General features: G+C 37.6%; 1 protein-coding gene across 5 annotated transcripts in view; it reads left to right on the top strand.

The window, feature by feature from the left end:
* Positions 1-25,294, top strand: part of LOC110458699 (cactin-like) — a 51,572-nt gene that overhangs the window by 3,968 nt on the left and 22,310 nt on the right. The window contains exons 2-3 of one of the 5 annotated variants that reach the window (XM_021510557.1): positions 7,552-7,700; positions 23,290-23,405. In XM_021510557.1, coding sequence (XP_021366232.1) covers positions 23,305-23,405 — 101 coding nt within the window. In that variant the 5' untranslated portion in view covers positions 7,552-7,700; positions 23,290-23,304. Of the gene's footprint in view, positions 1-7,551; positions 7,701-12,687; positions 13,242-16,561; positions 16,815-22,638; positions 22,736-23,289; positions 23,406-25,294 lie in introns of those variants that run through there. The other 4 variants (XM_021510559.1, XM_021510558.1, XM_021510561.1 and 1 more) reach the window with 4 other exon arrangements.

Here is a 25,294-nt window from a genome sequence, read left to right as displayed (position 1 = left end):
ATAATCTATTGGTTTTATTGACAACGTCAGTACTTTAAAAAATGTGTAGCAGTCGTCGTATTGCTTGATGTAACGTCACGGCGCTAGTTCCTTAAATAAACAATTGATCATGAGCGACAATCTCTAGCCCTCGGGACTGATTTTATTTCCATTATAAGGAAATCCATAATTGATGTCTGAACCATAACGATTGACATATGGGGAGACAACAGAACACACGTATTACCGATTATATAACAATTTAACACATTAAACCTCCTTTGTTTAAGCTAATAATAACATAACAATGGTCACCCCCCGTAAACAGGAAAACACCTGGGCATTTTTATTGTATACATAAATCATTCTATGTGACGATGTTTAGTTCGACAATCATTACTGAAGATGAAAGCCTACTTCCGATATTAAAACTGTTACGGGACCCTAACATCACAATGTACTATATGACAGTCAGCTTTAACATGAATCGGTCGTGATTCTTAAACGAATTTGCTTTGTAGAACATGTTTAAACAGTTATTACGGAGTGTAAATACGCGACATAAAATTTGTAACCTCTCATGATGTTAGACTGGACAAATATTCACGTAGATGATCGGAAACACGATTTGGGAACCACACCCATTTTAATGTACATGTATATGTAAATGTAATTACACGTTGTAATCAATATCATCAATAATGAAATATGTATATTGGGACAGAAGAAGAGGAAAACTGACAGAAAAAAACCCACATAAAACTATGGACATAGTTGTTATTATATGCAATCGAAATACAACAAGGCATTTAAATTGTGTTTGATCATGTAAAAACAAATTCATACAAAATCGATTTTAAGTTGTAGCCCTGAGCTGGCTATTATGGATATGCTGGTAAACTAGTGCTAATCCGCACGGCTAATTACAGTTCACAGATAATACTATATCGCACCGATTAACCCCCCAGATCTTTTAAAGGCCAGATTATAACCCCGCCAAAGACTCCACCAAAGCTTGGATTATTGCTCAAGCATTCATTTACTTACACAGAGGCGTGTAATCGGTGATATAAAACTTGGAACCGCGGTGGTGAGCAAACGTTATAAAACCCTCCTTATCCAGGGATGACTCTCGGAGTTTTGATTTACCACTGGACAGAATTGCTTGTTAAACCCGTGTATAGTGGGACTTTATTGCAGGACAGTAAATATGGGTTTGTTTACCTTTGTCAGACAACAAGGGTGACGCGAGGTGACGGGTCCATGTCCTGGCAGCGTTATCCTAGCTAGTACAAGGGAAATCACACAGTCAGGGAACGTATATAGCACCAATAAAACAACCCTTTGAAAGTGATAAAGGCAGAATTAGATGAGTAACCATGCATTTGGCCTGATAATTTATTGAAACGATATTTACTGTAGAAGGTTTATGTATTTTGAGGTCAACGTGTTACGAAACTGCATGACTTCGTCTAGACCGTTATTTAAGCTAGTTTTAATACATATTTGTTTTTCCAAAGTACATGCTTCTATATTAGGTGAAATTAATTTGCTGAAAATAATGCTCCGGTGTATAAACCCTGTCAAACTAGTATGTTGTGGAAGGTTTGCCATTGCTGCCCGGTTATCACCAACACTGATATTTTTCAATTTAAGATCATACTAAATCTTAGACTTTGAATATTAATACGTTCAAAATAATATCCTCTTCTAACTTCGTGGTGCACTATTGGGCAGAGGAACAGTCCTGCAATGTAGTTTTGCTAATGCATCTTCTAAACTATGGATGTGATTACGCTCGGCCTGTCCTTTGTCAACAAATTATGTATTGACTGTCTCTTTGTTGTCCTAATATGTCAACAGGAACGACTAACTACTAAGCTGTACGATAAGGTGGGCGATTTCGATTTTTCTATTTTTCCCTTTCTTGATACTAACATCCCTGCTTCCACAACCATGTCGCAGTTGATTCGGTATTTAAGAGCTTGCTTTAATATCTCTATTTCCTTGAAGATGTCTACTGCCGGACAAACTTGCAACACATGATATCTAGAGATGCTGGTTGATGACGAATTTGGACAGGTTTTATAGTCACCATCCTAATGTAATTGGGATGTATAGGGTATCTTCGTGTGTTATGATGATCAATGTTTTTAATCATGCTCATAAGTGCGGGTTAATGTTTTGTTGACAATATACAGGTTTTCGCTTTCGGGACGTAACATAACTTTGATTTGACCCAGATATACATGGCGGGTGTTGTCGGTGAAACAGAAGTCGCTTACTCTTCCGGAACACATGATCTTATTTCTCTTGTGATATTTTCACGGGTATCCATATAACTATTTCCTTTCTGAATATTTTGCTTTTGATTTAGCGACTACCTCCGTCAATAATGCGTTGTCCTCTTCTCTTGCTTCCTTCATCAAAGATGTTCGGTCCTACTTTTGGTATCAACAATGAGAAATCATCCCCTCCTTTGCTCTCACCACCTGCGGTGTTCGACCCCTTCCCTTGTTATCACCACTATCGATATCTTGTCCATGTCCCGTTCCCGAATTGTGTATTGCTTTTCACATTCTGTCACTGTTGTGTTAGACCTATACACATTATATAATCCGTGGTTCTCTCTGTACTTTGACTGCCAGTCGGGTGGTCGGGTGTTGCAGTGGATAGCGCACTTGCCTTTCACCAAGGCGGCCGGGGTTCGATTCCTCGATCGGACCGGAAAAGGTATGGGGTCACCGGCCCAACAACGTGTTTTTTCCGGGTACTCCGGTTTCCTCCTACACTAAGACCCCTGCGCGCTAACATCCGGACCAACAAGTGTGATTAATATAAGCTGAAATAACTTGTTTCATAATTGTTGTAAAATAAACAAAATTTGTATACTGGCAGTCGTCTTGATAGTACGTCGCCTCGTAGTTTTGAACCTTTGCTGTCTTTTGTACCACGGTGGATGTAAATGTTTGTTGGTCTCCACCTAACAGCAAGAACGCATAGATAGTTTTATCACGTCTCAGTTCGCTGTCGTAACATTTATATCTAAGTATCGCTAAATACAGTGTAAACAAAAGCATGTGTATTTATTTAATTATGTGTCGGCTGTGTCACTTTACGAGATCGTATTGCACGTTGCAGAGCTAACATGATGCCTATGTAAGGAGGCTTTGTATTGTATCAGACGTAACCGAGGATCACTTTATCCAGTTGATGTATGTGCTTCAGACTTGGCTTCGGCTTCACAAATCAACTTACGTTAGATTTTCCTTATCGTAAATTTCTCCAATGGCAAAGCCTTGCTTTTAAAGAAAATCTTAATTTGAACAAAGGACCCAATTGAAGCCGGGGTCCGGAGGAGGACTTTGAATAAATCACTTTAGTTAATGATATGGTGATTTCCGATACATTATAACGATATACCCTTGTGTGTCTCGTATAAAACCACTGTAAATGTATATACCAATAGAACAACCTCTCTCATTATCCCAGTTGTAGGTCCCACAGAGCGCTATCGACAGATCTCGCCCTGCAGCAGGCTCACAGATACGGCGCTAATCCGTATCATTGTAGGTCCCCCGCAGGATTTACAATGTTATCGCCTCATTACGTTTTGTGATCTATGGACCAAACAGATGACTTTTACACGCCGACAAATACGGTATATTTCAATACTGATGCCCACAGGCCGGTCTAACCCGCGGACTGATTGAATAAGTAATGATACTGAATCTTCAGTTTTGTCGATAAATGACAAAGCAAATTATATCATAATGGCTACATATTATCGGGTTTTATATACCTACCACGTGTCTTTGCGATATGGTCAAAGTATTTTTTATGAAGTACGCCTTTCTTCACTCGTAAGAGAGATGGTTTTACCGTGGAAACAATGGGCGTGAACCAGATGACCTAAATATTGTGGGATTGGTAGATACTACATGGTTTTGTTTAAGATGTTAACCAATGTTGTCTTCTTCTCCTCCAATTACTGCGACAGAACTTATAGGTATGAGTGCAATTGTCGCAATCAGGTGTTCTTGGAGGTGGCATTCATGTCATAACACATTTTAATAAAGATTTTTGGAAATGAAAATGAAAATGATAACATGGCAACAAATGTAGGTTAAACGTTATATACTGGCAGAAGGCATGTGAAGACAAGTGATTGGGCAATACCTACACAGTCAGCTACCAGTATTAGGGAAGGGAATGGGGGATAACAATATGTACAGCTCTGACAGGATTTGACTCTAGCAGAGGGTAGTTTTGGGTTGGTAGTCAGACAGAGCTGAGTTCAAATCAGGTGACTGGGCTATATGCTCAGGAAGTGAATTACATGTTCTAATAGTCCTAGGGTAGAATGAATTTCTGTATTGCTCGTTATTAGTGGAAATCTGCTGAAGTTTGTGTGCTCCTCTGGTTCTGCGGTCAGATATTTTAATATGCTCATTTGGAATAATGGCAACTTAGTTGTTAAGAGTTTTGTACATTATAAATTGTTGCTGATAGTGGTGCCCAGTATAGCGATTTGTTACACTCCCAGGCTCACGAGTCCTGTGGTTGTTGTAAACATATCGAACAGCCCTACACTGGACAGTTTACAAAAGAAAACTGCTTTCTGAGGTGTATGGGTTCCAGCATGTAGAGGCGTACTCGATAGTTGGTCTTACTAATGAGGTGTAGGTCTGGGCTTTCACTTTCCTGGAGCGTGATGACATGTTGCGTCTCAGGAATCCGAGGTGTTTTGTTGGCTTTGTTGACAGTGTAGTTGATGTGGTTCCCCCAGCTGAAGTCATTTGTTAGAGTAACCCCTAGGTATTCCCTTGCAGTAACATTATCCAGAGGTGTGTTGTAAAGCTTGTAAGAAAATTTTATGGGGACTTAAGTTTTGTTTTGATAACATCGATGATACAACATTTACCAGCATTGAAATTCATTTGCCAGTCAGTCTCCCACTGCTCTAGTCTAGCGAGGTCTGCTTGCAGTTGTATGCATTCATCTTCTGACTAGATCTCCTTATATAGGAGGCAATCATCTGCAAAAAGTTTGACCTTGCATGACACTGACTGTACCAGGTCATTAATGTAGACAAGGAACAAAAGTGGTCCGACTACAGTACCCTGGGGGACCCCGGGCAGGACAGGGGCTTTGTCTGATTTAATCCCGTTTAGCAGTACTTGTTGGTTTCTATTTTTTATGAATGATCTGATCCATGCAAGTGGAGTTTAGAAAGAAGGTGTTCATGGGGAACCTTATCAAACGCTTTAGAGAAGTCTAATAGGGCAATATCTGCTTGTGTTTTATTATTTATATTCTAGAGTACATAATCCACAGTCTGTATAATTTGTATTTCTGTGGAGAGTTTTGACAGAAAGCCGTGTTGAAATGTAGTAAGGATATTATGCCAGCCTAACTGAGCCAAAATGTTGCCGTGGATGACATGTCCCAGAGGTTTACAGGTGACACAAGTTTAAGACAGGACGATAGTTTTCTGCAGCCTGTTTGTCACCTTTTTTAAAGACAGTGACAATATACCCTTCACGCCAGTCTTGTGGAACCGTGAGTCTAGTGAACTTTGAACTATTTTTGTTAGCGCTGGTGTGATTTCTACAGCATGCTCTTTTAGTATTGTTGATGGAATGCTGTCTGGGCCAGATGCCTTGTGTACCTCCAGTCCCTTTAGCAGTTTAGGGACTCCTGGTTCACTGATCTTGATATCTGGCATAAAAGAGAACTGACTGTCAGGAAGTTGTGGAATATTAGATAAATTTTCATGAGTTTAAACTGAGTGGAATGGATGGTTCAGAATTCGGGCTTTTTTTTGTAGGTTCAGAATAGGTGATACCATCTGATGGATTTCTAATAGGGGAAATGTTGGAAGAATCCACCTTTTTGCTTTTGACATAGCTCCAGAACGTATTGGAATTTTCTTTAGCTTCTTGACTACTATATTAACATGGGAGTTATGTGCATTCCTTGTTTCCCTTTTGCATCTTACGTTTGATGTTTCTGTAGCGGTCCCAGTCCCCAGGTGACTTGCTTTTGATTGCTCTACGTAAGCTCTACGTTTTTGTCTTGATAACCTGTTAATATCATTATTAGCCCATGGATTGGTGAACTTGGACCTTGAACGTCTTTGAGAGACGTGAGTGTCAATGGCCGCTATTATGGTTGTTTTAAATAATGTCCAGGCCTGTTCAATATTGAAGTCAGATGTCAAAATTGGGTGGAGTCCAGCCTTAACATCTGATTTCATGGTGGTGGATTAGAAACTTTGTTATCCCAGTTCAGTTAAAATCTAAGTAACTATTTCCATGTGATGTAGCAGATTTGTGTAAGTAGTAAAGTGTTCTTTATAGAAGGCAACTTCGGCTTTCGGGATGTGTCTATGGCATTCGTACGCGGGTTGGTTGATAATAACGCAATACGGTATATGTTCGTGGGCTGGTTTTTCTATGAGTTCAATATATTTTAATTGTTTAGCTGCGTTTCCATGAATTTAATATGTTTAAATGAGATTATAATATTTTAATGAGCTCAGTATGTTAAAATAAGCTCGGTATGTTTTAACGATTTAAGTATATTCTAACGAGTTGACTGGGTTTTGATATGATTATTATATTTTTTCATGAATTTCTAATGTTCAGTATGTTCCAATGAGTTCAGAATGATTTAATAAGTTACGTACACTTTAACTTGTTTGTTATGTTAAAAGTTCAGTATGTTTTAATGAGTTCAGTTTGTTTTTAATGAGTTCAGTATGTTTTGATGAGTTATGTTTATTTTAACTCGTTTGGTATGAAATAAGTTTAGTATGCTTTAATGAGTTTAGTATGTGTTCTAAATATGTACATGTGTACAATTAATCACATTTTCACAACAGACATTTTAAAAAGGCGAACTCATTCGATAAATAGTTCGATCCTTAATAACGGTATATCTCCCTTTTATCTCAACCAAAGGGGTCCCACTGATCGGTTTGTGATTATGAGGTACCGGTCAACTCGGTAATCAGGTCACCATCCACCGACGATTGTATAAATCCGTCCATTAACTATTCAAATTACAATAATATCTTTCGGAACTAAGTGCCTCTAAAGAGTTCTCGTTGTAATTTGATTGCTGGAAGAGAGTGTGGATGGCGGACGGTACCCGAGTCGGTAGTGTATCCTCACTGACCGGTATGACGGGACAGGTGTGTGAAGAGCTCAAACACTCGTCCGGTATATATAAACAGACGGTCATTACCTCCCAGTTTTACCTATCTATTGATACTACCATAAAGCCCTTTTGACCCTACCCGGGTTTTAAAGTCATTACTATCCCGATAAGATCCAACCCAAGCAGTATAAGCACGGCCGCATGTCCCTGTCAGCAGGCGCTCCCGTACGTGTCGCACCCTCACGGCTTTACGTGTGTTGACAGAGGTCAGTGTCGTTATCTTAACCCTCATCACTCAGGCATTTTAATAAAAGCAGGCCTTTGGAAATAGTCACATGATTAGATCCACGGATCTTTACTTTGGTGTTGTTTATAAAACAATTTGTCTCATGTTTCCATTTCTTATAGGTGCTTTCGTTGTGGTCAGTCGCCGGAAAGCAGTTGTGTTGTCTTGAACGCCTGTTCCGGATAGAGTATTGCTGAAGTGGACATTTCATGTATAACCTGGCGAGGACAGAACGTTTTGTCAGGAACTATCTCCCCAAACCTCATCGAAGGTAAATTGATTTATTAGTATATGAATTCACCAATTGTCACTACGTAATCTGTCAGTATGCAGTGTCAGTTTACTGTCAAGTAGGTAGTCCTTTGTTCTCGTTTATTTACGGTTATATGATTTTATTAAGTTTCTATGCGACGTAAAAGATTTTAATTAACTGTACAAGTTCTCTCATAGAGGTTTACGACGCCCTTCAGGTCAGTATTGTCTAGCCTCAATCTCTTCACGGACTGCAGTGCCACAGGCATTCCTGCTAGTCTGACACTCGTGCACATTCTTACTGATTGTTTAAACATACCATTTTATGAACCGGCTATTAAAATGCCCAGACGCTCTGACATTTCTGAACTCGGTATTTACCATTATTACAACGCGATGTTAATATAGAACACATATCTTGTACGTTTTAGCTCGTGTCATGGAATTGACCGTTTCAGTTGCTAATCATATTAGTTATAAGTAACAAGCAGAAACAGATATTTTTTAGACCCAGTAACTTCGTGATTTATACAGAAAACTCGTTATTTGTCCATCAAATCTGTGAAGATTTATACGTTTTGGCAATATTGAGACTTGTCAGGGGAAGAAAGATTTAGAAAACGGTGATGTCAAAAGAATCGAAAATGAAGCATGGGATATACTATACATTTATTTTTTAATTGAAAGAATCATTGTAATTGTTTTCATGGAATTATTTCCCATATGAAAATATGTTGCGCTCAAGTATACAGAAATAGAACATATCAACAAGGTCAACAGTCACTCTATAAGTAACCTAAACTCGACTGTATGAGTAAAATAAGAATGCGAGTGTGGGAAATAAGATATCATATATGGACGTTATTTTTATTTTCACTACCTTTAAATGTTTCTCGGTGTAAAGATATCAGCGTCGGTGATTATTGCGCATTAAAAGCAAAGAAGCATGTGTTGTAGCCCTCAACTACCCCTATGTCGTTTCTGTGACGTAATATCTACGACGTTAGTTGATAGATGGAATCAACTTACCCCGGTGACCTTGTGACATGGCGTACAGTGCCTCAGATATAGGCCTTCTCTGTAACAGTACAATACACAGATTAATAGCAAGTCCGTCATTGATGTTGCGAAATTAAAATGTTGTGTCCAATGTTCAGGAAAACAACAAGAGAATACATAAGTTCAACAAAACCGTTATTTGAACTGAAAATGCGTAATGCTGAGTCAAACTATGTTTTTTTACAAGGTGATCCAACGAAAAAGTAATAAGACCAGGTGTTCCGGAAGAGCGAGTGTCTTCTGCTTCATCGACGACACCCGCCATATAAATCTAGGTCAAATGAAAACCATGTCACGCCCTCGTACAGAGAACTGGGGTAGGAACAACAACACATTAGGTACACTAATGAGCATAATGAAAACCATCGACAAATATAGAAAAAGTCCTCATGAGGTCAAGATAGCCCGTCCATTGGCGTCATAAACCTCCATCTCTGAAGCCCAGTTTTGTCAGTTTGTTCTTCAGCACTCGTCAGCATCTATACCGGAAGTCATCCTATTCGATGCAGATTTTTGAATACCAAATCAACTGTAACACGTCAACACAGTTAGTTAGGGAAGGAGGAATGTTACAACATTGGGCTGCTGATGTTCTGTTTGTGTCCGTAATCTTGCTGTATTATATCGCCATGTATTAGAAATACAAAGAGCAGAAAGTCTTTAACCGTTCCCAGTGACCATTCGTACATGAAGATTCATGTTGAAACTGACCTCGACGTTATTTTAGACAGAATCTGGAACTAGGCTGGTCTGGTTCGATGTATGTAACTGCAGTGATGTTCTTAAAATTCCTCACATTCACACAAAGGTTGCCAGATAATATTTCATCATAAAATATAGCATGATCATAACGCGCTTACGTACGATGGGGTGTGCAGCAACAATCACTAGAATAGTGACGAAGGAAGCACGTGTTTAAATAAAGTCACTAGAAAAGCGACGAACGGAGCACGTGTTTAAATAAAGTCAGTAGAATAGCGACGAACGAAGCCCGTGTTTAATTAAAGTCAATTGAATAGCGACGAACGAAGCACGTGTTTAAATAAAGTCACTGGAATAGCGACGAAGGAAGCACGTGTTTAAATATAGTCACTAGAATAGTGACGAAGGAAGCACGTGTTTAAATAAAGACACTAGAACAGCGACGAACGAAGCACGTGTTTAAATAAAGTCACTGGAATAGCGACGAAGGCAGCACGTGTTTAAATATAGTCACTAGAAAAGCGACGAACGAAGCACGTGTTTAAATAAAATCACTAGAATAGAGACGAACGAAGCACGTATTTAAATAAAGTCACTAGAATAGCGAAGAAGGAAGCACGTGTTTAAATAAAGTCTGTAGAATAGCGACGAAGGAAGCACGTGTTTAAAAATAAAGTCACTAGAATAGCGACGAACGCAGCACGTGTTTAAATAAAGTCACTAGAAAAGCGACGAACGGAGCACGTGTTTAAATAAAGTCAGTAGAATAGCGACGAAGGAAGCCCGTGTTTAATTAAAGTCAATTGAATAGCTACGAACGAAGCACGTGTTTAAATAAAGTCAGCAGAATAGCGACGAACGAAGCCCGTGTTTTATTAAAGTCAATTGAATAGCGACGAACGAAGCACGAGTTTAAATAAAGTCACTGGAATAGCGACGAAGGCAGCACGTGTTTAAATATAGTCACTAGAATAGTGACGAAGGAAGCACGTGTTTAAAAATAAAGTTACTAGAATAGCGACAAAGGAAGCACGTGTTTAAATATAGTCACTAGAAAAGCGACGAACGAAGCACGTGTTTAAATAAAATCACTAGAATAGCGACGAAGGAAGCACGTGTTTAAATAAAGTCAGTAGAATAGCGACGAAGGAAGCACGTGTAAATAAAGTCACAAGAATAGCGACGAAGGAAGCACGTGTTTAAATAAAATCACTAGAATAGCGACGAACGAAGCACGTATTTAAATAAAGTCACTAGAATAGCGACGAAGGAAGCACGTGTTTAAATAAAATCACTAGAATAGCGACGAACGAAGCACGTATTTAAATAAAGTCACTAGAATAGCGAAGAAGGAAGCACGTGTTTAAATAAAGTCACTAGAATAGCGACGAACGAAGCACGTGTTTAAATAACGTCACTAGAATAGCGACGAAGGAAGCACGTGTTTAAATAAAATCACTAGAATAGCGACGAACGAAGCACGTGTTTAAATAAAATCACTAGAATAGCGACGAACGAAGCACGTATTTAAATAAAGTCACTAGAATAGCGAAGAAGGAAGCACGTGTTTAAATAAAGTCACTAGAATAGCGACGAACGAAGATAAAGTCTGTTAATGCAGAAAACCAAAGAAAGTCAGCGTCTATTTATGACTCATTAGTTTGTACACTGTTGAATTGAAAAAGTATTCTACTGTGACAATGAATTGTTGAAATGATATGCATGATTCAGAGAAACTCTCAGCGGTCCCAAGTAATCCCGATACTATCGATATCACGGCCAAAGTCTGTTATAACGTTTCATGTCGCTGCAGGCGACTGTTATATACCATTAGACATTATTATCATACAAGCTGCTGGGGGCCTCTATCATTATGTACTTTGAGACATTTTTAATTATATTTTAATTGTATGCAAATGTTCCTATTGTCATATAAAGATAAAAAAAATAATTTACTACATGTCCAATTTAAGGCTACATATGACCTTTAATGTGTGACACTTTCATGAAGTATTTGGAACTTTGTACTAAAAGAAGGAGTTACCTATGTAAACATTAATGATATCGATACAGAAAGTTAAAGAAAGTAAACGTTTACTGTATCATATGGCTATTTCGTCCACTTGCATTCATCAATGGAGCTTAAAGTCAATGGTGTAAAATGTTTATTTTTTCTTTGTAAAGTACGAAGCATAAATATGTAATTTTAAGCAGCGACTGTTAATTGTATACTTACCACATTTTCTATGTGTACATTTAGTACTGTTACTTTGATTAAAACTTGGTAAAATGAGACACCTGATGAACCACAACATTTTCGCCATTGTTTTGATGTAAATTGCAATGAATGTGATTTAAATAAAACTATATCAAAAGATGTTCTGACTGACCGAGATGGTGTCCAAGAGAGGAGAAATTGTTTACATATTATACTGTAAATCCTTGTCGACAAAGAGCGTGCAGCATTCCGCTTCCAATTTAATCAAAGGTGGTCATGGACCGTACACACGTCATGTTAATTATGTAGGATGGTTTCTTTGCTTGAAGTGTACATGATTCCATTACATATGATAACAAAAGCAGTTCCAGGTTCTAATGACAACCGGGCGGCGATAGAGTGGTACCATTACTTACCAGTCCGGGTGTACTAAGTATACTTGTCACTCGTATGTACAGTAGTAGGGATAACTATCTAAACCGGTTAAAAAGCCAGCAGTCTTATTTATGGCGGGGCTCCACTTTAAGATATGTGTCGAATTACAGACAAATAGAGAAGGGCGGGAGAGGGGAGGTTTGGAAACGATTCAAACCCCGTGATACCCTCAGGTAACATTGTGTACGAACGCGTTTGTAACAGTATTTGTGTATCTGATGAAGACAGAGCGAACACAGGCCTCGGACAATGACATTCTGAACGCCAACTGAAACTCGATCCCACATGTTACAAGATGGAGTGTAGTAAGAGAGGTTTTGTAAATTAAAAATACGTTTAGTGTCATGCTTTTGTAACATCTGTTGTGACAAATAACAGTCGCATAAAACCACAAACATGTATACAAATACCTATACGTGTATCCGGACTAGGAGAGTCCCTACACACAATGCTGAAATATTGATCTATACCTGATCTCCATATCCTACGCTGTCCTAGCCCGCAAACAGAACGCCAATTACGCACACATGCACATTCTTTTTTGAATACCTTCAATTGATGACTCGGACGTAACTTTTAATTGGTGTCAAGGTACGAGTTATGTAAAAAGAAAACGATTTCCGTGTGTTCGATGGTGTACAATGCAGCAAACTTAGCACCTATGTTATACATCGTGGTTTACACCATAGACAACGCAAGTACTAATACCAACATTTCTTTAAAGCCCATATATGAAATGTTGGCAGAGACACTTGCGTGATGGACCGCCTCCGTTCCACATCAGTGAATTCATTTGCCTGCTAGGGACATTATTCACGAACTCGAACGAAGCGTAGTAAGGTATAGTTATACCACTGTGTCATCTAATACGGCCGTGTACACGAGGGTACGGACTGTCGGGTCAGGGAGGTGCCATTCTCTCACAAGTCATTATACATCGGGAGCGTCAAGGTGTGTCTATATATGTGTGGATATATATGTATATTCATGTAGGATTATCGAGTTTACAATAATCGATATTCCTTTTTCGATTGGACATGATGCCGTTTCTTGTGGAATTTACCCGCCCGTGGTGTACCCGCAGATAGGTAGACCTCGGCATTCGAAGAATTCCACCGTGAGGTGGTCAACAGTTACAATCGACAGGTAAACATATTATTTTAATTGAAATGAATAGCACACCTGTAGTTAGCCACGTGGTAAAGATAAGAACACGCATTCCTTTGGTGGACGATACACTATTATATGTTAAGTATTTGCGATGTTGATTGTTAGAGTTTCGGGTATTAGTGTTTGAGTTCACCCGTACCACACATTAACGGAAATTGTACGTGGTATTGCATTAATACTCCTATCTGCCATGAACGATACCTCGAATACTTTAACCTGCTATTACCTTAACCTATGTTTATATCCACCAGCCTTCGTGAATGTGTTGTAATCTCGTATAGGGTTTCATTGCCCAAGGCGTACAGGGGTGACAATAGCTGGATGTTCACGACCTGATCAGGACGATCCCAGTAACAGCCATCGATCTATCACACGTATATTTACACTTAATTACCAACATTCACCATGTTAAAGTCCGCATGATTTACCAGCTAATTATAGTTCTAAAGGCTAACGATTCCTTCCTTAGGATGATGGGGCGTCTCACATTAAGACACGAGTGAAGCACAACAAAGTACGTAACAGATGATGATATAGTATTACTTCAGTTTGTTGGTAAACATCGTAAATGCAAATGTTTCTTTTCGATGCATACTAATATGTGATCGGTCGGCTAGTGACAGGGACCTGGAGAATTGTGCTCTTACCAACTGATTGATATTTGATAGGTTTTACGTCCGCTTCACTACCGAGTAGTTCGGTTATCCAGCAGACTGTCTTACCAGCTCTCCTTACGTAGTCCTACTCGTGGATAAGGTCGGCATTATACTGGAGTATTTCCGTACGAGGACAATGTTTGTTATTATCTTCACAGTTCAGTTGACTGGCCGAGATGACAGTCATACTCTATCACTTTACCACTAGCTATCAATGTACTTGGTGCCTGTCCTGATGCCCCCTATAGGTTAATCCTGAACAATGTACTGCGGGAGAGCAACCATGTCCTTCATTGGCAACAAACCGTACATTTTCGTGGTCAGCAAGTGTCCAAAACACCTAGATTAGTCAGTAATTGAATTCACCAGATCACTTTATCCAATGTTTATCTTCAGATTTCAGATAAACCCTATTCGTATGAGCCCTAATGCATTCCTATAATAAATCCAACAGGAAAAATCAACTACAACCCAACCCATTCGAAAGAAATTCGATGTGCTGAACATCAATACATTACCTCGAAATTAATTTTATATAATCAACAGAAAAAAACGTTTTCAAGTATTTATTTTCCTTGTGTCAAGTTCGATACAATCTGCTAAACAAGGACCTTATTAACATCGAAGTTTGCCTCGACAAATCGGTCCTGTTAATTCTATACCAAGACACAGCATCATAAACACAGCAACATGCATGTCTAAGTATCGAGTTCCGTGTCCCACATTGCCAGCCTTGGTTCTTTGTGTCAGCTTGGTGACATATAAGGCCCTGTCTCTGACAGGGAGTTACATTCGGTCGGAGTTATGGATTAGGGAGACTTCAAAAACTGGCATCTTACCACGAGAGTGGAATGCCACAGATGTACATAATAGTTAGCATAAGGTCATTACGACCCTTGTTAGGGCTGTCGGCTCGGTATGCCTTCGGTTTACCTGGGGAATGTTAAACAGGTTACTATTTTACTATTGCAATCAATTAAATTGTTCAGTAGTTTGGTTTCCCACACTAGAAAACCATACTACGTTCAGAAGGTACTGCAGCATTGTAAGAGCCCTTACATAGAATGCGGGTTACCGATCCATAAAATTAGATAGTCATGTCAAAAAGGTTTAGAAACAAGTTCTGTAATAACAATACGTAGGATCTAATAGCGCTGGTTTAGAGGTGACACAAAGCTCTGGAATTCCTAAAAGGAAGGGTGTAGCTCTGTCTTAAATGTCACAAGGAGGCGAGCCTTTGTACTGGTGTATACTCAGTCATTCGATACATCTCTAAATCTGTATAAGGAAATTACTGTGAAAGGCTACGCAAACCCGCGTTAAATTGTCAAAACCTCAATTAGGTCATGCTTTGGGCCATCTTTGCAATTCTTTTCCTGATTATTTTTTGCTGATGATCAAAGATGATTAAGATCATATGTGTACGGCACGCCCATCTGATTTAGTTACAACCAAGTTCCCTGTGAAACCAATGTTTTAATAAAAATGTCATTATAGGTTATTAATTACAATGCGGTTATTATAAAATCGCCCATGTCGACCGGAAACGTTTCGTAAATGTTACCGGCTCTGCATGACACATGTAGTAAGAAGTCCTAAAGAACTTACTAATAATAATATTTATATAATCGTTTTCTATAGGAAAACGAGCTAGAAATCGTCATCTAAAAAAGCTCAGATAGAAATGGATACATAACCCTAATACGTAACACTTCACATAACCTAGCCCGATGTCGATTTATGTTTAACACAGCGTGCTGCTAACGTTGTTGTAAATGTGTCAGGATCACCTTGCCTTGGACAGTGTGTGCCGCCATTGTCTCCCCCAGCTATAGGTGATGGATGAGCAGACGTGTTATTATCGTGACAATAATTCCCACTCCTAATTACTCTGACCTGTCTAATCCGGCCCTATTTCTTATTACAACTGGTTAATTATTACCACGGTCCCGGACATTCCTACTACTGACCTGACGAGATGGCGGACATCAGCATTCCATCTCAATAAGGTCCCAAGATGGACAATACAAATAATAACCGACAACTTTTATTGAGGATAACATGCCTATTGTAGCCAGACGTCTAAACACTATCAGTACATGAGCTTATGTAGCATAGCAGCACAGATTGATTTGATTTGTATAAGAATATATATGAAGAAATACCTGAGATAGCTCTGTACCTGAAGCCTATCGTCATTAATAAATAAATATAGAGGTTTTAAATCGTTTACATTTCAATACATTACCACGATGGTAAAACATCATCAAAACTTCACGGGGTATCAAAAAACCCGAAATCAATATAAAAACCCTAAACCAGGTTCCTGCTGGTGTAATTATCACACGACCGTGACTAGGCGTCTCTGTTCCCATTTATACATCTTGTGTGTCCTGGTATTTCAAATGTCGTTAAAAACAATATTATTGAAGTACAGAATATGAGTTCGTACCATCAAATTCTAATATAATTCCAGCCGACCTTTCAATCAGTAATCCACCTGTCGTCTTGTGGGTTACGGTACGGCTGTATCGCCCTATCATGTGTTTTCATTGATTCATTGTTCCGTGTGTAAAGCTGGCAGGCATGCCCGTAGTTCGTCAGTAAAATAAGGTCATACATTAAGTAAATAAACCACGCCCATTCCTACCCCGGGAAATACAGGTTTGTGTATTCATGGTAGTCGTGTTCGCGATCATCATCGAAATTCCAGGGGTAACGTTAACTTCCGTTCTCTGCACTGGGCCTTCGATTTCGTTATGACATAGTTCAGGGGTGCAGAGAGCGCAGGTGAACGTAACCCCTGGAATGTCGAGGATGGTTCGTGATATAAAATATACAGGATAGCTTGAAGACTTACTGTTTGGGCGAGGACAACAGGACAGCAATAAAGGTAATCTTAACAACGTTTTAAAATCTATGACTATGTAAAACCTAATACTTGGGTCGCTGTACACTGTATAAATAATATAGCTATGTTGCCAATTACTGTCAGTTACACACTTGTAAATTAGTCGTTATCAAGCTACGTGAACGATTACCAGTACAGGTGTATAGAGGTAAAAATGGAGCCTTCTAAACCGGGGCTTTTAACTTCAAAAGTTGATGTTGCTTGAAAACGGAAGCGTATTTGTGATTGTATCACAATTTTGTTTCATACATGTTGTACATTTATGTAAGAGGTATTCGTTTCTTATACTGGGTCATCAACACTCCAAGGAGTGCTACATATCCGGGTTTCCTTCATCATGTTTACATAACTAGCCACGGCACATTCTAATGACTGTGTAGACTGTAAATGAGATGCGTAAAAATTACTTTGTTCATGAGATGTCTTAATAAAACTTTGCAAATGAGGATGTCTAAATATAACTGTGAATGTTAAAAAAGGGAACATTGCGAAATGTTGAAATATCAGCTAAGCATCTAAAGGTTAATTTTAATGATAAAAGTTAAATCTATTCTAGAAAAACTATGAATGAATTTCTTAGGACCTCTATACTATTGGTGGAGAATGATGGAAGCATTGTGTATAGAAGATACAAACAGCCGGTCTAAGGAGTGGACTATCATATACATAGTATGTTGTAGACTGATATATAGCAGCCGAGTAATGGACGTTCTAAAAATAAGCTGATATTAATATATGAAATAACAATTTCAACCATATTTTATTCGTGTCATTTACCATGTACAAAAGACATTTCATTCTGATGATCGTGAAACAAGTAGTTTTGTACTTATACATAGTCCTAACTGATAAAACATGGGTAACTTTGCAGTGATAGCCTGAATATGTACATAATAAGCTTAGCTGATTAACATGTATAACTTTGCAGTGATAGCCTGAATATGTACAAAATAAGCTTAGCTGATTAACATGTATAACTTAGCAGTGATAGCCTGAATATGTACATTACAAGCTTAGGTGATAAAACATGGGTAACTTTGCAGGGATAGCCTGAATATGTACATAACAAGCCTAGCTGATAAAACATGGGTAACTTTGGAGTGATAGCCTGAATATGTACATAATAAGCTTAGCTGATTAACATCTATAACTTTGCAGTGATAGCCTGAATACGTACATAACAAGCTTGGCTGATAAAAAATGGGTAATTTTGCAGTGATAGCCTGAATATGTAAATAACAAGCTTGGCTGATAAAACATGGGGAACTTTGCAGTGATAGCCTGAATATTTACATAACAAGCTTGGCTGATAAAACATGGATAATTTTGCAGTGATAGCCTGAATATGTACAAAATAAGCTTAGCTGATTAACATGTATAACTTAGCAGTGATAGCCTGAATATGTACATAACAGGCTTAGCTGATAAAACATGGGTAACCTTGCAGTGATAGCCTGAATATGTACATATCAAGATTAGCTGATAATACATGGGTAACTTTCCAGTGATTGCCTGAATATGTACATAACAAGCTTGGCTGATAAAAAATGGGTAATTTTGCAGTGATAGCCTGAATATGTATATAACAAGCTTGGCTGATAAAACATGGATAATTTTGCAGTGATAGCCTGAATATGTAAATAACAAGCTTGGCTGATAAAACATGGATAATTTTGCAGTGATAGCCTGAATATGTATATAACAAGCTTAACTGAATATGCATGGGTTACTTTGCAGTGATAGCCTGAATATGTAAATAACAAGCTTGGCTGATAAAACATGGATAATTTTGCAGTGATAGCCTGAATATGTAAATAACAAGCTTGGCTGATAAAACATGGGCAATTTTGCAGTGATAGCCTGAATATGTATATAACAAGCTTGGCTGATAAAACATGGGTACCTTTGCAGTGATAGCCTGAATATGTAAATAACAAGCTTGGCTGATAAAACATGGATAATTTTGCAGTGATAGCCTGAATATGTACAAAATAAGCTTAGCTGATTAACATGTATAACTTTGCAGTGATAGCCTGAATACGTACATAACAAGCTTGGCTGATAAAACATGGATAATTTTGCAGTGATAGCCTGAATATGTACACAACAAGCTTAGCTGATAATACATGGGTAAATTTGCAGTGATTGCCTGAATATGTAAATAACAAGCTTGGCTGATAAAACATGGGTACCTTTGCAGTGATAGCCTGAATATGTGCATAACAAGCTTGGCTGATAAAACATGGGGAACTTTGCAGTGATAGCCTGAATATTTACATAACAAGCTTGGCTGATAAAAAATGGGTAATTTTGCAGTGATAGCCTGAATATGTACATTACAAGCTTAGGTGATAAAACATGGGTAACTTTGCAGGGATAGCCTGAATATGTACATAACAAGCCTAGCTGATAAAACATGGGTAACTTTGCAGTAATAGCCTGAATATGTACATAACAAGCTATGCTGATAAAACATGGGTAACTTTGCGGTGATAGCCTGAATATGTACATAACAAGCCTAGCTGATAAAACATGGGTAACTTTGAAGTGAAAGCCTGAATATGTACATAACAAGCTATGCTGATAAAACATGGGTAACTTTGCAGTAATAGCCTGAATATGTACATAACAAGCTATGCTGATAAAACATGGGTAACTTTGCGGTGATAGCCTGAATATGTACATAACAAGCTTGGCTGATAAAACATGGATAATTTTGCAGTGATAGCCTGAATATGTATATAACAAGCTTAGCTGATAAAACATAGGTAACTTTGCAGTGATAGCCTGAATTTGTACATAACAAGCTTAGCTGATAAGACATGGGTAACTTTGCAGTGATAGCCGGAATATGTACATATCAAGCTTAGCTTATAATACATGGGTAACTTTGCAGTGACAGCCTGAATATGTACATAACAAGCTATGCTGATAAAACATGGGTAACTTTGCGGTGATAGCCTGAATATGTACATATCAAGATTAGCTGATAATACATGGGTAACTTTCCAGTGATTGCCTGAATATGTACATAACAAGCTTAGCTGATAATACATGGGTAACTTTGCAGTGATAGTCTGAATATGTACATAACAAGCTTAGCTGATAATGCATGGGTTACTTTGCAGTGATAGCCTGAATATGAATATAACAAGATAAGCTGATAATACATGGGGAACTTTGCAGTGATAGCCTGAATATGCATATAACAAGATTAGCTGATAGTACATGGGTAACTTTGCAGTGATAGCCTGAATATGTATATAACAAGCTTAACTGAATATGCATGGGTAACTTTGCAGCGATAGCCTGAATATGTATATAACAAGCTTAACTGAATATGCATGGGTTACTTTGCAGCGATAGCCTGAATCTGTACATAAGGAACTGTTTAGAGAGAAAGATAGAACATGATATTAGGGATAAACAAAGTAACCGATCGAGTTTGATGTGATATAAATGTATGAAATAATATGTTCAACCATATTATTGAACAGTTCATCAATAAACATCAAAATGTTCAATTTCTCAACTATATTGTCGTTAATATTCCACAAGCCAGAACCTGCAGCTTTAATAATCTTGTGTTTAAAAGAAATCCTCAATGGATTTTAATGATGATAAATAATAATGATCATTTAACCGAGCACCAGTTACTCCTATCTGTCTCCTCGTGAACATGAACATTAATTCTGCTATAATTACCGTGGACCTTGGTATCTAATTAATGTTTAACTATAGTTGTTATAGAACATTAATTCTGCTATAATTACTGTGGACCTATGTATCTAATTAATGTTTAACTATAGTTGTTATAGTAACATTAATTCTGCTATAATTACTGTGGACCTAGGTATCAAATTAATGTTTAACTATAGTTGTTATAGGAACATTAATTCTGCTATAATTACTGTGGACCTAGGTATCAAATTAATGTTTAACTATAGTTGTTATAGTAATATTAATTCTGCTATAAGTACTGTGGACCTAGGTATCAAATTAATGTTTAACTATAGTTGTTATAGTAATATTAATTTGCTAACCTTTGCCATTACCAAGTCATCATCTAATTAAAACACGTGTATTCTATCTAATGTCTATAATATTATTAATACAAGAATTGGCATTCGCAGTGTATGTTGTTATTTCCGTGCGACATTTAAAAATACAATTGCTGGGTTTAAATCTCTGTTATGAGGTGTTGTGTGGATCAGGAGACAGTGATCTTATAAAATATATTTCATTGCCAGATCTAACTGTTTGCACAGTTTTTGTCTGGGACATCATGAAATGTTATTTCTAAACTTACACATTATATAGAGTATCTGGCAAGCATAATGATAAGAATCAATATTTTATTTATCTGTTTACAGTAAGTTACCATCTAACTATTTTGAATGTGTAAACATTGTATATGTTGTAGTTAAGACACGGAGAAGACTTAATAGGTATGTCTGTGTCTGATCCTTTCTATAAGTAAAGAATATAAAAGATGTTGTTACATAATTTAAAACAGCCACGAACTAACACTGTACATGGAATGTGTTCTTTATGACTTTGTAAATGAAGTATATCTCTGTAAATAAGATGTTAAAATAAACCTTTGTAGATGCATTTTTAATAATATCAAAGCATAACTTTGCAATAAAAGATGAAACATTTTCATATAACATTGTTAGTGCGATGTTTTTAACAATTAGAACTGGTGAGGAGTAGACGTGTTGAGACTGAGGACACATCAAACTGTCTGGTGTGTTGTCGTTTATCTACTTAAACACAATCCGGTTTGTCTAGTAAAATGTATACAAACACGTGTCGAGACAGAGGTACAATACACTGTTGTTACATGTCAACGTGACAAACCGATCATCTTTATCCTAATACAAGTGTATACAAACACGTGATGAGGTTTGTGTGATATACTTACATGTGTTGCTCCTCGCAGGCACTCGTTACATACAGGTACGGACGACAGAAGTCACTGCCATTATAGTAGTTGAAGATCAATACATTACATGCTATGTTAACATCATCAGCAGCCTCGTATCACGCCTGAATATAGCTCAGGTAGATTATAAAATGAGGACAGTATAAATGTAACTCGCTGTCAAAATAACTTATAAAAGTTAGCTCACAAATAAGTTATTATATTGACTACACATTTTATCTCCATTTGTCTGCCTTTTTGGTAACTTATTGTTTGCCGCTATGTGTTTACTTTGTTGCCTCATGTGCGCGGAAATAAGTTTATAAAGTATCCTGTCTGCTATTAATAACGTGTTGACAGTTGAACGTTTTCTATCAATAACGTCACCCTTGTCAGAGACCAGGAATATAAATATAGCTGTCTGTTTGTCAGTACCGGTGTACAGGTGTCTTAAAGAACGAAATACTCATAATTTGTCCCGGTAAAGTTATATATATATATATACTTCTAAAGAGATACAATATGTACACGTAGGTATATGGATTGACTATGGTTTGGTGACAAACTCGGTTCGCAACAGTACGACAAAGGATTTTCTATTCGATAGAGAAAACTAACAACAATACCAATAGTCAAATCAATGTTTTCACAATCTACTACCAACATATTTAATTAACTTTCACATTTGCCAAATCATCCGACAGATCAGCAATTTGCAAGGCGCTCGGTCAATTGATATAGACTCTGTCTGAGCATATTCGTTTCTAGCTGAGTCATTGTGTTGCGTAAAGTTCGATTTGATTGGTCGGGTGGTTAACTACAGCAGCTGTTGAACTAGTCGATGAGGCTGAAATATACCAGTTCTTCCTGGAAACAAACGTTGTTGTGATCACGATTGCGACATCTGGTGTTGGTATACACATCTATATTAGTATGTATAAAGATGCAGGAACCTCATGATTTACATATGTAAAAGGTTGGTATGAAGCTATCAACACTGTTTCTTTATGAATCATTTGGGTGTATTCATTCATGTACATTGTTTAATTATTTTCAAATTAACCTTTATAAAGCACGCTTTGCAGAAAAGGTTTTATTTGAAAACGCTGAAATTATACATTCTGTAAATAAACATTATTAAAACTGAGTGCTTTTGCATATACGTACATGTATGTTAAGTGCTTAAGAAAATGTCCGCGACAAATGTTCTTGAAATAACCAATGTCAAAGAGTATGTGGGTATATAGCGACATTTAGGGGCTGTATACCGTCTTACAGTTGCTGAGATTTACGAGAAGAAAACTGACTTTAACGTCAAAAATTCATGGTGGTAACAGGAAGTGTCTGACCAGACGCCAATGTATATACGCATGGCTGACTGATATCCAAATCAACAAACTCGCGTTCATTGTTGTTACATTAAGTGAACTGCTATACAGTGTATATAGCTTTTCAAATTGAACGAATACATTATGTAAAAATACAGTGATATTTCCCTTTAATCTAATATCTCAATTCGTCTCTTTTCAGGTGCAATAGTCAATCATGGTAAACACACAGGAACTCATCGCCATTATCGGCGGCTCCATCGCTGGTCTCATCGTCCTCCTCGTCCTCATCGCCATCATCATCTACTGTACTTGCGGGTAAGAAATTTGGTCAAACACAAATTATTTGCGTACACTGTTTTGTTTTTATCAATTATTTCTTTGTAGTAAAAGGTGCAATCTGTATATGATGGAAATGTCGTTTGGGTTTGTTTGGCACTAGTACTTTATTAAGGTCTGTTCTTCAATGTGTTTTCTTTACTCTGATGTGTATGATATGTAGTACTGTGTATGATATGTAGTACTGTGTATGATATGTAGTATTGTGTATGATATGTAGTACTGTGTATGATATGTAGTACTATATATGATATGTAGTACTGTATATGATATGTAGTACTGTATATGATATGTAGTACTGTATATGATATGTAGTACTGTATATGATATGTAGTACTGTATATGATATGTAGTACTGTATATGATATGTAGTACTGTATATGATATGTAGTACTGTATATGATATGTAGTACTGTATATGATATGTAGTACTGTATATGATATGTAGTACTGTATATGATATGTAGTACTGTATATGATATGTAGTACTGTATATGATATGTAGTACTGTATATGATATGTAGTACTGTATATGATATGTAGTACTGTATATGATATGTAGTACTGTATATGATATGTAGTACTGTGTATGACATGTAGTAATAGCGATAGAGCATAAGTAAACGTAGCTAGGTAGAGTTGTGTGGTCCAGCAATATACGGAAAGATTACATGATTGAAATATAACAGCGTAGCTCGGTACTCTTGTTTTAAGTAATAAGGGGACTGTACACTAATATTGACCTAGCGCTGAGATAACGGTGTTGACAGGGTATCGGTTAGACATTTGACAGGTGCCCTCGGGTCATCACAGACAACTGATGACCACTGGGACAAGGTGCTACCCGGGGACCTTTTAGTCAACTGAATGGTATACACAGGGTTCCTAGGGATGTAACGTCCATAACATCACAATTCTTTATTTAGAATGAAGACTGGACACCGAGATCAATATCACAGGTTACATAACTCAATATCGTAATGCACTTTATATTCACTTCCTGGTCTTTGTTAGACATTTCAATATTCGTCTCGTGCAGTAGTAGATATAACGTTTAATTTGTTTTTTGCAACGGTTCGCTCGCTCCCGAAAGAAGATAGTAATCAAAAAGGTATATTAAAACCATATCCCTTGACGAATTCTTTCAGTGTTAAAATTCAAAATATACAGTGCATAACTAATTCCATTGCTTCATTCTACCTAGAGTATGTCAAAAATGTAAGATGGGTGCTGTATTATACTTTTCTGTACGGCGAGGGAATGTCGGCCATATAAGATTACCTGTGCTGCACAATGTACAGACAGTAATAGGGCACGGCTCAGTTTGTCCTATTATCGCCAGGGGTCGTATATCACCGTGCAGAACATACAGTAGGGAACTGCAGTTCCCCAATCAAGGATGGCAGCGGCAATATATGAATGTAGGAAACATCATCTAACTTTTTTTCATAGCCACCAAGCAGCATCATTCATTGCATATTAAATGTATGTGCACACGTTGATGTAATCAGATACACAATGGAAGCGCAGAGCTGTCGATGTGCCCGCAATTAGAAATAGTGTATAGTTGGTCATGAGATGGGTAAATGTAAATGTGTATGAAACTACAGTTAGCGTGTCTGAAACTACAGTTAATAACGCCGAGGTTGGTAATTGTAAACGTGTCTGAAACTACAGTTAGTAAAGCCGAGGTGGGTAATTGTAAACGTGTCTGAAACTACAGTTAGTAAAGCCGAGGTGGGTAATTGTTAACTCGTATGAAACTACAGTTAGTTACGCTGAGGTGGGTAATTGTAAACGTGTATGAAACTACAGTAAGTAAAGCCGAGGTGGGTAATTGTTAACGTGTATGAAACTACAGTTAGTAA

This window comes from Mizuhopecten yessoensis, unplaced genomic scaffold (assembly GCF_002113885.1).
Source record: "Mizuhopecten yessoensis strain PY_sf001 unplaced genomic scaffold, ASM211388v2 scaffold9703, whole genome shotgun sequence".
In the NCBI taxonomy this organism is placed as follows: domain Eukaryota; kingdom Metazoa; phylum Mollusca; class Bivalvia; order Pectinida; family Pectinidae; genus Mizuhopecten; species Mizuhopecten yessoensis.
This window is presented reverse-complemented; position numbering and strand designations above follow the sequence as displayed.